This window comes from Myotis brandtii, unplaced genomic scaffold, assembly GCF_000412655.1.
Source record: "Myotis brandtii unplaced genomic scaffold, ASM41265v1 scaffold277, whole genome shotgun sequence".
Lineage (NCBI taxonomy): Eukaryota > Metazoa > Chordata > Mammalia > Chiroptera > Vespertilionidae > Myotis > Myotis brandtii.
In genome coordinates, this window is record NW_005360548.1 from 1,441,699 (window position 1) to 1,456,476 (window position 14,778).

At 47.3% G+C, this 14,778-nt stretch overlaps 1 protein-coding gene and 2 pseudogenes across 1 annotated transcript; 2 read left to right on the forward strand and 1 right to left on the reverse strand.

Moving 5' to 3' along the window:
* Window positions 1–860: 860 nt before the first annotated feature.
* On the reverse strand, window positions 861–2,019 carry EID2 (EP300 interacting inhibitor of differentiation 2). Its single transcript, XM_014541699.1, is given in 4 exon segments — window positions 861–930; window positions 1,669–1,797; window positions 1,841–1,912; window positions 2,003–2,019. Coding segments are annotated over 4 exon segments (288 nt in total).
* Window positions 2,020–2,062: 43 nt separating this feature from the next.
* On the forward strand, window positions 2,063–6,210 carry LOC102242262 (annotated as a pseudogene).
* Window positions 6,211–9,218: 3,008 nt separating this feature from the next.
* LOC102257206 lies at window positions 9,219–9,606 on the forward strand (annotated as a pseudogene).
* The last annotated feature ends 5,172 nt before the right edge of the window (window positions 9,607–14,778 follow it).

Below are 14,778 nucleotides of genomic sequence, written 5' to 3' on the forward strand. Positions count from 1 at the left end.
TCTTTGTTGGCAGTTAATTTGCATATCTTGCTGATTAGCCAATGGGAAGCGTAGCAGAGGTACAGTTAATTACCCTTTTTGTCTTTTATTAGATAGGATATGCAATATTTACTTTGCTTGCCATTTGACATGCCTCATAAAACACAAAAATCAATTTTATGCTAAAAAGGATTGAATTTCACAAGTAGAGAACACATTGTCACAATTCCAAGTTCTCTTCATAGTCCTAATAACTTGGTGGTGACTCCTTATTCCTATCATCATTATTGGTTGATTCCTCTTATCATCATGGGCTCTATTATTGCTATTTTTTCTTCATCAAGTCTCAAATTTATAAAACTACTTTAAAAGTGAAGCAATTATTGATTTCAGGGAGGAAGGGAGAGGGAGAGAGAGATAGAAACATCAATGATGAGAGGGAATCATTGATTGGCTGCCTCCAGCATGCCCCACACTGGGGGTTGTGGGAACCCAGGCATGTGCCCTGACTGGGAATTGAACCATGACCTCCTGGTTCATAGGTCCAGACTCAACCACTGAGCCACGCCCTTCAAGCATTGAAGCATTTTTGCAAAACATTTCCACAATGCAGAGGAAAGATTCTGATCAATCACAAACTCAAAGAGTGATAGGGGAGTCACAGGGTTTCTGACATTTTTAAAATTTCTTTTCTTCTTTTACATAAGTTCCTCTCCCCACAACTCCCCAACTGAGTAGTGACTTGTTCTCATATACTTTGATTTTTTTAAAAAATCAAGTTACAGGATTGGTATGACTGTTGTCTTGAATGCGTAGGTTCTTTTTGAAGTAGTTTCATCGCTATATTCTACTGATAAACTTATCACAACTAAGTTCTTCTATCAGATAACCAAATGCACAAAGTCCATCCTCTGAAGATTCTGCTGATATTCAGCATTGAAGGAAATAGGCCTCTGTGATCCATCTTCAGCATAGTCAACTTTTAGAGAAAACTAACAGCATGTGGCCAGTCATTACTGAATTTCCCTGGGGCAAACAGTATGTGGGGAGGAGGGGAGAGGGTATAAGAACAAAGAACTGTGTATGTGACCAGTAGCACATTTTCCAGGAAGATACGCCTGCTACAACCAGACAAAGGGAGGTGGAGACAACTAGAAAAGGCCTCAGCCCTTTTTTTTAAAAATTCATTCATTCTTTCATCCGTTTTTTAAAAATATATTTTATTGATTTTTTACAGAGAAGAAGGGAGGGGGATAGAGAGTTAGAAACATCGATGAGAGAGAAACATTGATCAGCTGCTTCCTGCAAACCTCCTACTGGGGATGTGCCCGCAACCAAGGTACATGCCCTTGACCAGAATCGAACCTGGGACCCTTCAGTCCGCAGGCCGACGCTCTATCCACTGAGCCAAACCGGTCAAGCCAGCCTCAGCCCATTTAAAAAAAAATAACCCAATAGGAGACAATAAGTCCTAGGTGACTATGGGAAAAACTGCTAACCCCATAGTACTCAGCCAATGAGGAACCAGCCTAGGGATAAATAGCCTGTGATCATTACTCCAAGTGTGCCTGTTCAACCAGGCACCTGCTCCTGCAAGACCGTATTAAAAGTCTCGTTTCCACCATACTTCATGTTTCCAATCTGTAATTTGAATCGGACAGGTAAGCATTTCTCACAAGCATTAAACACTGCTTCTGGGCTCTGCAGGCTTTCACAAATCACCTGCATTGTTCTTCAAGCTCCTATATTATACCTGGAGCAATCAAGTAGTTTTCCAGATAGTGGCCGTAATTCAATTACTGCTGGTAATTCATCCCTAGAACGATATTGCAATGCAGACAGGTCTGGCTGGTTCTCCGACCTGGATCTGGGCCTGCTCCCAGGACCCTCTTCCTCTGTGGGCTCTGTCAACAATCTGGAGATTTCTGCCAGCCTGCCAGCCGGGCTTCCTTGGCTGCCACCGTCCGACTTTCCCTGGCCGCTCTAGGCCATGCCTGGGCTGGTCCTGCCTCTGGCCTCCTACCTCCGCCTGCGGGCCATTGCCTCGCTTTGTGCTGTGTCCATCTGTGGGACACTACTGTCTATGGGCCACCTGGACATCTCAGACCGGTCTCAGCTCCGCTGCTCCCAGAAAAATTGGAATAACCGCAAAGTACAATTACAGGTGTGCACGTAATGCACATGCGCTAGCACTAAGTGCACAGGTAAATCCTGTGTGCAAACCCGTGTGCACGAGGATACATTCCACCAATTATACTAAGAGCTCTGTGCATGTGTCATCCCAGGAGCCACTTGTGGACCCTTCGGTCCACAGGCCAACGCTCTATCAACTGAGCCAAACCAGCCAGGGCAACATTTTTTTTAAATTATTTTTTATCGAATTTGAGAGAGAGAGAGAGAGAGGAAGGGGGGGGGGAGAGTGTGAGAGAGAAACATTGATTTGTTGCTCCACTTATTTGTGCATTCATTGGTTGATTCTTGTATGTGCTCTCACTGGTGACGAATCCACAACCTTGGCATATTGTGACGATGCTCTAACCAACTGAGCTACCCAGTCAGGCGTGGTGAAAACATTTAATACCTACTCTCTTAGCAATTTTCAAGTATATAATACAGTATTGTTAATTTTAAAAAATAGATATTTTTTATTGACTTCAGAGAGGATGGGAGAGAGAGAAAGAGATAGAAACATCAATGATGAGAGAGAATCATTGATCAGCTGCCTCCTGCATACTCCACACTGGGGATCAAGCCTGCAATCTGGCATATGGTCTGACCAGGAATTGAACCATGATTTTCTGGTTCATAGGTCGACACTCTACACTGAGCTACACTGGCTGGGTCCAGTATTGTTAATTATTATTGCCATGATGAACATCAGATCCTCAGAATCTATTCATCTTACAATTGAAAGTTTGTTCCTTTGGCCAACATTTCCCCATTCCTCCCTCTTCATCCACCCCCCTGCCAATTCTACTTTCTGCTTCTATGAGTTCATTTTTTTTAAGATTCTACATATAAGTGGTATCATATAGTATTTATCTTTCTCTGTCTGATTTATCTCACTTATCATAATGCTCTCAAGGTCCATCCATGTTGTTCTAAATGGCAGGATTTTATTCTTTCTCATGGCAGACACGACACTATTCTAGTGTGTGTGTGTGTGTGTGTGTGTGTGTGTGTGTGTGTGTAAAGTTCTATATCTATCTTTCTTTCTATCTATCTATCTATCTATCTATCTATCTATCTATATCACATCTTCTTTATCCATTCATCTGTACTCAGAAATGTACCCGAGAACAGCCACACCGGGAGCTGGAGATGCCGCCGCGCCCTGCTCGCCCGCCCCTGGAGTGGGGCCAGGCTTCGGTGGAAACACGCCTCCCCCTGAAGGTGGCCAACGAGCCCCATCTTGGCGTTCACCAAGGGCAGCCCTGAGCGAGATGCGCTGCAGAAGGCCTTGAAGGACCTGAAGGGCCGGACCGAAGCCATCCCGTGCGTGGTGGGGGATGAGGAGGTGTGGACCTCAAACGTGCAGTACCAGGTGTCGCCCTTTAACCGTGGACACAAGGTGGCCAAGTTTTGCTATGCAGACAAGGCCCTGCTCAACAAAGCCATTGAGGCCGCCTTGGCCGCCAGGAAGGAGTGGGACCTGAAGCCTGTCACAGACCAGGCCCAGATCTTCCTGAAGGCAGCAGACATGCTGAGCGGGCCGCGCAGGGCAGAGGTCCTTGCCAAGACCATGGTGGGACAGGGTAAGACAGTGATCCAAGCGGAGATGACGGGGCGGCCGAGCTGTTCGACTTCTTCCGATTCAACGCCAAGTTTGCTGTGGAGCTGGAGGGGGAGCAGCCCATCAGGGTGCCGCCCAGCACCAACAGCGTGGTGTGCCGGGGGCTGGAGGGCTTTGTGGCGGCCATCACCCCTTTTAACTTCACTGCGATTGGCGGCAACCTGGCGGGGGCGCCGGCCTTGATGGGCAATGTGGTCCTTTGGAAGCCCAGCGACACGGCCATGCTGGCCAGCTACGCCATCTACCGCAACATCATCCAGTTCGTGCCAGCTGACGGGCCCACATTTGGGGACACGATTACCAGCTCAGAGCACCTGTGCGGCATCAACTTCACAGGCAGCCTGCCCACCTTTAAAAACCTGTGGAAGCAGGCAGCCCAGACCCTGGATCGCTTTCGCACCTTCCCACGCCTGGCCGGAGAGTGCGGCGGCAAGAACTTCCACTCTGCGCACCGCTCCGCGGACGTGGACAGCGTGGTGAGCGGGACCCTGCGCTCGGCCTTCGAGTACAGTGGCCAGAAGTGCTCAGCCTGCTCCCGCCTCTACGTGCCTCACTCGCTGTGGCCTCAGATCAAAACGCGGCTGCTGGAGGAGCACGGGTCAAAGTGGGCGGCCCTGCAGAAGACTTCGGCACCTTCTCCTCTGCAGTGATTGATGCCAAGTCCTTCGGTCGCATCAAGAAGTGGCTGGATCACGCCCGCTCCTCGCCCAGCCTCACTGTCCTGGCGGGCGGCAAGTGGGACAACTCTGTGGGCTACTTCGTGGAGCCCTGCATTGTGGAGAGCAAGGACCCTCAGGAGCCCATCATGAAGGAGGAGATCTCTGGGACTGTGCTGACCGTGTACGTCTACCCAGACAAGTACAGGGAGACACTGCGGCTGGTGGACAGCACTACCCGCTACGGCCTCACGGGGGCAGTGTTCGCCCAGGAGAAGGACGTTGTCCGGGAGGCCACCGAGATGCTGAGGAACCCTGCGGGCAACTTCTACATCAACGACAAGTCCACCGGCTCGGTGGTGGGCCAGCAGCCCTTTGGGGGAGCCCGATCCTCTGGAACCAACGACAAGCCCGGGGGGCCCCACTACATCCTGCGGTGGACGTCGCCCCAGGTGATCAAGGAGACCCACAAACCTCTGGGGGACTGGCGCTACTCGTACATGCAGTGAGCCCCTCGGCGCCTCCGCCGTCCACCTGTCTGTCCGTCCAGGTGACTGACCTCGGTGCACTGGGCCTACCCAGCCCCTCCACCCTGCTCCAGGGGGGCAACCCCTTTTCTAGAGCCAACGGCTGGCCCCCAGCCCCCACTGGCCCGTATCCTGGCCTGTCCCACATCTCGGGGTCAGGTGCCCAGCCCTGGTTTGATCTTGCTGGAAAGGGACAGGCGTGCTGCCCCTCATCCCATCGGCTGTCCTAGGAATTACATCTCAGAGGGTGACCTTGGTGCCCGCTGGCTCGCCATCTTTTCTCCTCTTGCTTCTGCACTGTGGCCCAGTGGTGTCGCAGGGGTGGGGAACTTTTGGCCCGAGGGCCATGTAAGGCCCACAAAATCATTTGGTCTGGCCCTGCCAAGGCATTAGGGGTGAGTTAATTAAGTGTTTGACCGAATATAGCAGGCTAATTTTCAAGTTGATAATGTTGTCTGGCCCACGAATTATGTTATAAATATCCAAATGGCCCTTGGCAGAAAAAAGGTTCCCCACCCCTGGTTTAGGGACTTGGGGAATGACAGGGGGGCAGTTCCCGATCCCCTGGGGGAAAGGAGGCAGCTCTGGGCCCCTTGGCAACCTCATTACCCACAGGGGCTTCTGGCCTTGGCCCTGGCGTCTCCAGGGCTGCAGGAGTGGGTGTGACCAGGGCGGTCTGCAGGGTGCCAGGGCACTAGCTGACCTTGCCCTCTTTGGTCTGGATCATCCTCCTTTCACACTAGCTCTTTGCCCAGCCACACGAGCCAGTGGGTACCTGTGCCTGACCTTAAGCCTTAGATGCCCATGTGCCTTTCTCCAGGGCTCCTGCCTGCCCGTGTGATTCCTGACCGTCTCCATGTGGTGAGGCTGGGGGGCTGCTGGAGGCCACCTGCCAAGATGTGGGACATGCTGGTCCTTCCTGTTGGGGCTGGGATTTTGGAAAGTGTGGATGGGCCCAGCCTCCAGGACGGCCACCCTCAGCTGCGTTGGCCTGGTTTCCCTGCGGGAGCTCAGTTCCTACTGGCTGTGGTAGCACAGGCCCAGGCAGATGTGGCTCCCACTATCCCAGCCCCCTGAGATCTACCCTGGGTCCCCGTCCTGCCAGGACCTGGGTTTGCCCGTAGAATCTTCTTCCTTTGCATGCGAGTGGCTTTGCATGGACTGGCCCTTGGGGGGCTTGTTCTTTGTTTGATGCAGCCAATCTCTAGGACAGTGGTCAGCAAACCGCGGCTCGCGAGCCACATGCAGCTCTTTGGCCCCGTGGCATGGGCCACGAAGTTTCAATCGCACTGTACGTGCGCGCCCGCACATGGTATTTTGTGGAAGAGCCAGACTCAAGGGGCCAGTTTGCTGACCACTGTTCTAGGACAACTAGGTTGGATTCTGAGTGGCCAGGGATCTGTAAGGGGTGACTTGGGGTGAGCAGTTTTAATGGAGCCGGTAAAAGTGCTGGGCCCTCCTCAAGGACAGCTGTCAGAGGCTCCCCACAGGGTAGGGTGGCCATTGCCCAAGTCCCAGGACCTTACACTGGGCCAGCGGTCAGGGATGAGTGCCGATGCCGCCTGGCAGGGTGCGGGTTCTGCACCGTTTCCCACAAAGCGCCAGGTCAGGAGGCTGGGTGGGTGGGGTGGAGATGTTCCTGGTTCTGCTGGCTCTACACTGTGAGGTGCCATGGGACTCGCCTTGACGTCACCCAATAAAATACCTATGACTTAAAAAAAAAAGAAATGTAGGTTGTTTCCATATCTTGAATATTGTAAATAATGCAGCAATAAACTTGGGGAGCAGATATCTCTTTGAGATCCTGATTTCAATTTCTTTGGATATATACCCAGAAGTGGGATTGTTGGATTGTATGATAGTTTTATTTTTTTAATATTTTAAAAAAAAAACACAGAAAAGTACATTTAGAATAGAAGCAATACTGTATTTGTGTACATGCTATGTGACATGGGTACAAGATTAGAAATAGAGGCTCTGGTCATAAAAAATACAACTAATCTTAAGAACAACCATCATTCAGAGTCTGAAATATAGCTGAATGGAAGTCCTACAACTAGGGAATTAAAGAAGAAGCCACATTGATACTGGTAGGAGGGGCGAAAGCATTGGAATGGGGCAGTCCCACAACCATGTGTGGAAGTTTTTAATTGGGAAGGATATCTTGGCTACAGAGGTTCCCCCAAGGAACGAGGTGTCCCAGCCCCACACCAGATACCTCAGCCCAGAGCTCCAGTTCTATGAAGTTCCCTGTAACTTCAGGCTGTAAAAACCAATGGGGATTGTGGCTGAGTGACACAGAGGCTGCTGGAGTTCCAGGAAGTTCCTTTTAAAGGTCCTACACATGGACTTACTTGGACTCACTTCCTCTGAGCTCCAGCATTGGAGAAGCAGCTTGAAAGGAACCAGGGACATATGGGGAGAAACTAAATGACCTGGCATCAGGGCATCTTTCTTCTAGACAAAAATGTTGCAAGAGGCCATTACACCTTTGATGAGCCTAACCCCTACAGAGCAGTCAGGCAGGCAGCATATCTGAGTCTCCATCAGCCTGGCTCATGCTGTTTGCTCTGCCCTGGTGATTCCGAGACCTTTCCCCACCCGACTTGTGGGCTTATCCAAGGCTTTTTCACACAACCTGCTTCTCTTGTCCCATGCTTTGCACTTTCCTAAAATTTCTCCAATGAGCAGCATCTAGCCTCTGGTTACTCTCTACCTCTTGCTAAGTGACCCCAGGCTGAGCACTAGCAGCAGCCTACCTTAGTTCACAACTTGGCCTGACTGGGGCATCTCCAAGCCCAATACAAGTAGCAGCCATCTAAAGATTGCTCTGTAGCTTGTACCAGAAAGCCCCAGGCAGGGCATAGGCTCTGGCTGACTTTGCACCTCCAGAAGGCCCCATGGCCAATACACTGGGTGGACATCTTCATATCATGTCAGATTACAATCCTACTACTTCCACGAGTGACACACTCAAGGGGTAGATTCAAAGAACATCAAAGCCCCACTGAAGCAAGTCCTTCTCTGTAGGGTGGACTCCTGCACAGAAGCTCTTCTGCTGTCATAGCTTGTCCTCACAGCCAATTGGTCTAGGGCAGTGGTTGGCAAACTGCGGCTTGTGAGCCACATGCAGCTCTTTGGCCCCTTGAGTGTGGCTCTTCCACAAAATACCACGTGCGGGCGCGCACGTACAGTGAAATTGAAACTTTGTGGCCCATGCACAGAAGTCGGTATTTTGTGGAAGAGCCACACTCAAGGGGCCAAAGAGCCGCATGTGGCTCTCGAGCCACAGTTTGCCGACCATTGGTCTAAGGGGGGTCAATCCCTCCCAGTGATGCAAACAGTAATCAAGGCTCAACAACAGAACAGGGCACACAACCCACACAAGGGCGCACCTGGAGTGCCCAGCTTAGGTGACTGAGAAGGCTGTGCCACTGGGCCCTATACTACACAAGGCCACTCCACCAATAATGGGATACTTAGCAGCTCTACCTAATACACAGAAACACACATAGGGAAGCAGCCGAAATGTGGAGACAAAGAAACATGTCACAAATGAAAGAACAGGAGAAATCTCCAGAAAAAGAACTAAATGAAATGGTAGCAAGCAAACTATTAGATACAGAGTTCAAAACAATGGTTATAAGAATGCTCAAGTAATTTAGTAAGAACTTTAAGAACTCAGTAAGAACTGCAACAGCAGCCGAAACCGGTTTGGCTCAGTGGATAGAGCGTCAGCCTGCGGACTGAGAGGTCCCGGGTTCGATTCCGGTCAAGGGCATGTACCTGGGTTGCGGGCACATCCCCGGTGGGGGATGTGCAAGAGGCAGCTGATCGATGTTTCTCTCTCATCGATGTTTCTAACTCTCTCTATCTCTCTCCCTTCCTCTCTGTGAAAAATCAATAAAATATATTTAAAAAAAAAAAGAACTGCAACAGCATGAAAAAGGACATAGGAAGTATAAAAAAGAACCAGTCAGAAGTGAAGACTACACTAACCAAAATGAAGAATATTTCACAATGAATCAACAGTAGAGTAGAAGAATCTGAGAATCAAGCCTGCAATTTGGATATGAGGAAGCAAAAAACACCCAATCAGAAGAGCAAAAAAAAAAAAAAGAATTGCCCAGTGACTGAGCTGCCCCAAGGACTCAGCAACTTTCCCCTTGAGTCCCCCTTACTTTCCGATGATCTGTCCCTGCTGCCTGTCTTCTCCTGCCTCAGCTTCCACAGGCCATTTCCAAGGGAAAGGAAGCATATGGTATGTCCACTATCCAGAACCTCCACTCTTTTGACCTCTTTGCTGATGCAAGTAAGGGTGGTGATCTGCTTCCCGCTGGCACTGAGGGTTATATCCATATAAGAATTCAACAGAGAAACGGCAGGAAGACCCTTACTACTGTCCAAGGGGTCATTGATAATTATGATAAAAAGAAACTAGTGAAGGCCTTTAAGAAGGCCTGAAATGGGATGTAATTGAGCATCTAAAATACAGAGAAGTAATTCAGCTGCAGGGTGACCAGAGCAAGAACATATGCAAATTCCTTATAGCGGTTGGACTGGCTAAGGAAGACCAGCTGAAGGTTCATGGGTTTTAAGTACTTTTGGCTCACTGAAGCTTAAGTGAGGATTTCTTTGCAATGAGTAGAATTTCCCTTCTGTCCCTACAGGTGCAGGTGTTTTCTCAAGGATGCTTATCCTGCTGATTGTATCTAGAGGTTAATTTTAGTTCAAGCTGTTGTTACAATAAAATCCTAAGGAGGCAGGTGAACAGGGATTTTTTGGCTCTTTATGCCAACTAGCCCCTTAGCCTCTCTTTCACAGAAACATGTGTCAGAGTAATCATTCATCCGTTGTTCAGGGTCTGCTGGTAGACCCGGCAATGGGGGCATAGGGAACATAGTCAATAATATTCTAGTAACTATGTATAGTGCCTGATGGGTATGAGATTTTTGGGGATGATCACTTAGTAAGTTCTAAACTTACTAAGTGATCATCCCAAAAAATCCTATTCTATTTTCACTGGGGTATACACCTGATATTAATATAATAATAAAAAAATAGGAATAGATGGGAAATAATGTAAATGCTCATCAAAGTGTTCCTGGTTAAATAAATTATAACATAACCACTAAATGGAATAAAATACATCTCTAAAAAAGAATGAGGAAATGTAGTGGTTTGGAAGGATCTTCAAGATATGTTCTTACTGAAAAGGCATAAATAATATGCCAACCTTTATAAAGAAATGAAAAGCCACCCTAGATTTGCTGTGTATACATTAGGAAACTGAAAAGAGGTACTGTGCTTATATAATAAAAGGCTAATATGCAAATAGACCAAACGGCGGAACAACCAGGAAACCGAACAACCAAACAATCGGTCACTATGATGTGTGCTGACCACCAGGCGGTGTGTGCAGAAAATGGAGGCACGGGCCACGGAGGTATGGTGGAGCAGGTAAGCAGAGGCACCAGACCAAGGCAGGGCATCGGTCGCTGTCATCGGGGCGAGCCTCTGGTGGTTACTGAAAATTCTTTGCTCCTGCGCGCTGCGGTGCCAGCACCACCGCTCATACCTGCTGCTGGTGACCAGCGCCGGATCCAATCACTCAGCGCCATCAGCGGGTGCGAGCAGCAGCTGCTGGCCCTGATAGCCCCTGAGGGCTTCTCCACCTCCCCCTGCTCCTAAGGGGTGATCAGGGCAGCAGCCGCCGTTTGCACCCACTGCTGGCGCCAGCCCCAATCACTCCATGCCATCAGCAGGTGCAAGCAGAGCCGGGGCTGGCACCATCAACGCATGGGAGCGGCAGCAGCCAGAGCAGGGCTGCCAGCAGACAGGGGACCAGGGGTCACAGCAGGAGGGGCCAGGCGGGGTCGCAGGGTATGGGCCGAGACTGCCCCTGTGCCTACCGTAGCCTCGTGGCCAAGTTCCTTTCGAGGTGCACAAATTCATGCACTAGGCTTGTAGTATAGAATAACTGTAGGATGAATTTCAAGAAGCAAAAATTCTGGGCCAAAGGTACTTATTTGAAATTTGAAAGTTACTTATAGGTATTGTTATGTTGTCCTCCATACATGTCCAATTTTGCACTCCCACCAGCAACTGAAAGACATGAACATTTTCTCACAGCCTAGCCAACATAGTAAGCCGTTAAATGTCTGGGTTCTGCCAAATCTATCTAGTTGAAATATTGTAGATCAGTTTTAATTTTCTTTTCCCTTGAGTGAAGTTAAATATTGTTTCATATAAAAGTCATATATATTCCCATTTCCATGAACTATAAGTTCATATCTTTTTTTTTGAGAGAGAGAGAGAAACATTATTATTCCACTTATTTATGCATTCATTGGTTGATGCTTGTAAGTGTCCTGACCTGGTATATAGTGATATGAGATGATGATAGCTTGTGCTGTGAGTTATGAATATTTTTTCCCAAATTGTCATTTGTCCTTGGTTTTTCTGAAAGCCCTTTGACATGGAGATTTTTGCTTTTGCTTTTGTTTCCCATTTTCTTTTAAACCTGTACTTCACTTATTTATGCATTCATTGGTTGATGCTTGTAAGTGTCCTGACCTGGTATATAGTGATATGAGATGATGATAGCTTGTGCTGTGAGTTATGAATATTTTTTCCCAAATTGTCATTTGTCCTTGGTTTTTCTGAAAGCCCTTTGACATGGAGATTTTTGCTTTTGCTTTTGTTTCCCATTTTCTTTTAAACCTGTAAGATTTCTAATCTCAATTTTTCTCAGTGTGTTTGTATGGTTTCTTTGTTTATATTTGAACCATTTGAAATTTATCTTGATGTATAGTATGAGATAAAGATTTTTTAAAAAATTTTATGGCTACCTGGTTACCCCAACACCAGTTACTAACTTGTCCACATTTTCTCAACTAACTGTTTAAAGATGTCCTCACCCTGCTATCCTATGATGTCCTATAGACCTTACACTAGCCAAGGTTCTTGGGAAACCAGGGTTCTGGCAGGATTGATGAAGCCTTATGGGGGATCTGAAGTGGACATTCTGTGTGAATAAAAAAGAAATCTAAGAACTCAAAGCAACTTTATAGTGTGTGAACATTTCTCACTGTGTCCCCTTTGTATCTAAGTTGACAATCAAGATAATGGAGTTGTGATATGATATTAGTTTGAAGAGAAACCAGTTCTCCAACCTCAAAGCTGCCAGTCCTTGTGGCGCTGTAGAGACAAGCTGGGAGGTGTTACCACAGCTGGTCTGTGAGAGCTTCGGAGGTGAGCTGGAATAGGACCTGAACACCCTGAAACTATCAGGGAAATAATTACTTTTTCATTACAGGAGAGAGGGGAGAGAGAAAGAGAGAGAGAGAGAGAGAGGAAATTGGAGACCCTCTGTTTATTTTGGTCCTTTTAAAGTAAGTAGTGAAAAGTTTCCCAGTTGGCATCATTGTCATCATATACCTTCATCTCTTAGGATGAAGTCCCTTTTCCATTAATGACTTCCCACCTTTTCTATGAAGTTTAACTGCATTACTCTGCATTGAGATTGGGCTGTCACTTTGCCTCTGAAGATTCTCAGTTGTGTTGAGTTACTGTTAGCAGCTCTCTTAGGGTTTAGTTTCACCTGTTCCATTTCTACCCCCAAGTCGTATACTTTGATTCAATTCTAACACTATCCTGGAGTTGGCCTCAGACTCCACTGGTTTAAGGACTCAGTTCTCAAGACTGCATTCACCTTAGATGCCAGCCACGTGTCAAGGCATTCCTGACTAGCTACAAAGTCGGGACTTTCCACAACCCCCTCAGGTTTAACAAATCGCTTGAACAGCTCACAGAACTAAAAGTACTATGCTAATAGTATTATTACAGTTTTACTATACAAGATACAACTCAGGAAGTTATCTATTTCTGTGTAACCAACAACCCCCAAACCTGGTGACTTTAAAGACAACCATTTCAGCCCTGGCCGGTGTTGCTCAGAGGTTGAGCCAGACCCTATGGTATTCCTCAGTTAATTGAGGACAATATCTTGATTACTATGGAGCACAGAAGGGCATCTTAGATACTGTTTCAAAAGCAAAAGCCATGAGTCCAAAACTGACTAATTTTCTCACAAAAGAAGAAAAGAGCTTGGTTGGGGTTTCTATCTCTCTCTGCCTCTCCCTTCCTCTCTGAAATCAATAAAAAAAATTTTTTTAAAAGAACAAAAGATCTCTCTTCACCAAAGGTTACCACAGGACAATTTTAATAGATAACAGATAGAAAAATTTGTTTGCAATATCTAAAAAGAAGAAAGATTAATATCTAGACAAAACAAAGAACTCATGCAGATCAACAAAGACAAAACAGAAATCCCTATAGAGAAAAGAGCACAAGATGTGAACAATTGCCCTGGCCAATGTGGTTCAGTTGGTTGGGCAATGTCCCATGGTTACTGGTTTGATTCCCAGTCAGGGCATAACCCTCCTGGAGGGATCAACCCTCCAGTAGGGGGCATGCAAGAGGCAGCCAGTCGCTCTCACATCAATGTATCTCTCTCCCTTCCTCTCTCTCAAAAACTCAATTTTAAAAGTAAATAAAGATATATTTAAAAGAAAAAAATGTGGCTTTCTCGGGTCCTTGTTTCCAAGATGACCAAGAAAAGAAGGAATAACAGTTGTGCCAAAAAAGGCCCAGGTCATGTGCAGCTTATTCGTTGCACCAACTGCGCCCGGTGCGTGCCCAAGGACAAGGCCATTAAGAAGTTTGTCATTCGAAACGTAGTAGAGGCCGCAGCCATTAGGGACATCTCCGAAGCCAGTGTCTTCGACGCCTAGGTGCTTCCCAAGCTGTATGTGAAGCTGCATTGCTGTGTGAGCTGTGCCATTCACAGCGAGGTAGTCAGGAACTGTTCTCATGAAGCCTGGAAGGACTGAACACCCCACCCCGATTTAGACCTGCGGGTACTGCCCACCAAAGCCCTGTAAGGAGCTAAGTCTTTAAAGAATGAAGAAAAGTTCTGTGGGGGAAAAATAAGTGGAAATTGTACTTCAAAAAAGAAAAAAGAAAAAAAATGTGAACTATTTGCAGAAGAAACACACAAGGCATCAAATATAGGATGAGTAGCCCCACCAGTGGGCTCAGTGGTTGAGCGTCAACCTATGAACCAGGAGGTCATGGTTCAATTCCCAGTCAGGGCATATGCCCGGATTTCGGGCTTGATCCCCAGTGTGGGGTGTGCAGGAAACAGCCGATCAATGATTCTCTCTCATCATTGATGTTTCTATCTCTTTCTCCCTCTCCCTTCCTCTCTGAAATCAATAAAAAGTATTTTTTAAATATATATATGAGTAATCAAAGAAATGCAAATGAAAACACAGAGATGACCTTGACACCTAGTACACTGGCAAAATGCAGGAAGCTGGTGGTGGGGACGTGGGAACTCAGGAACCCCATGCACTGTGAGTGGAAGTCAGCCTGGGACGGCCATTCTGACTGTCCTGTCCAGCTCTCAGAAGTAGTGGACTACACCTGCTCAGAGAAACACAGGGGGATGTTTAAACATAGGGGGATGCTTGCTCAAACAATAGGGTAGGTACCTCAGTTTCCAGATTGAGACCTGGAAACTCACATAAATCACCCCATTATGTTGCCAGCCCACATCACAAAGGTTATTCTCCTGTGTCTGAGGACCAGAACCACAAAATTGCTTTCCTTAACTCAGTGGCTCCACGAACTGAAACTATAGATAACCTTTAGAGATTATTAACTTTGCTCAATTTTGCTTCTGTAAAACTGCTTTTGCAAGATAATTCCACATTCCAATGTCTAGCAGGATGTGGTTTTTGCCTTTATAAGCTGGCTA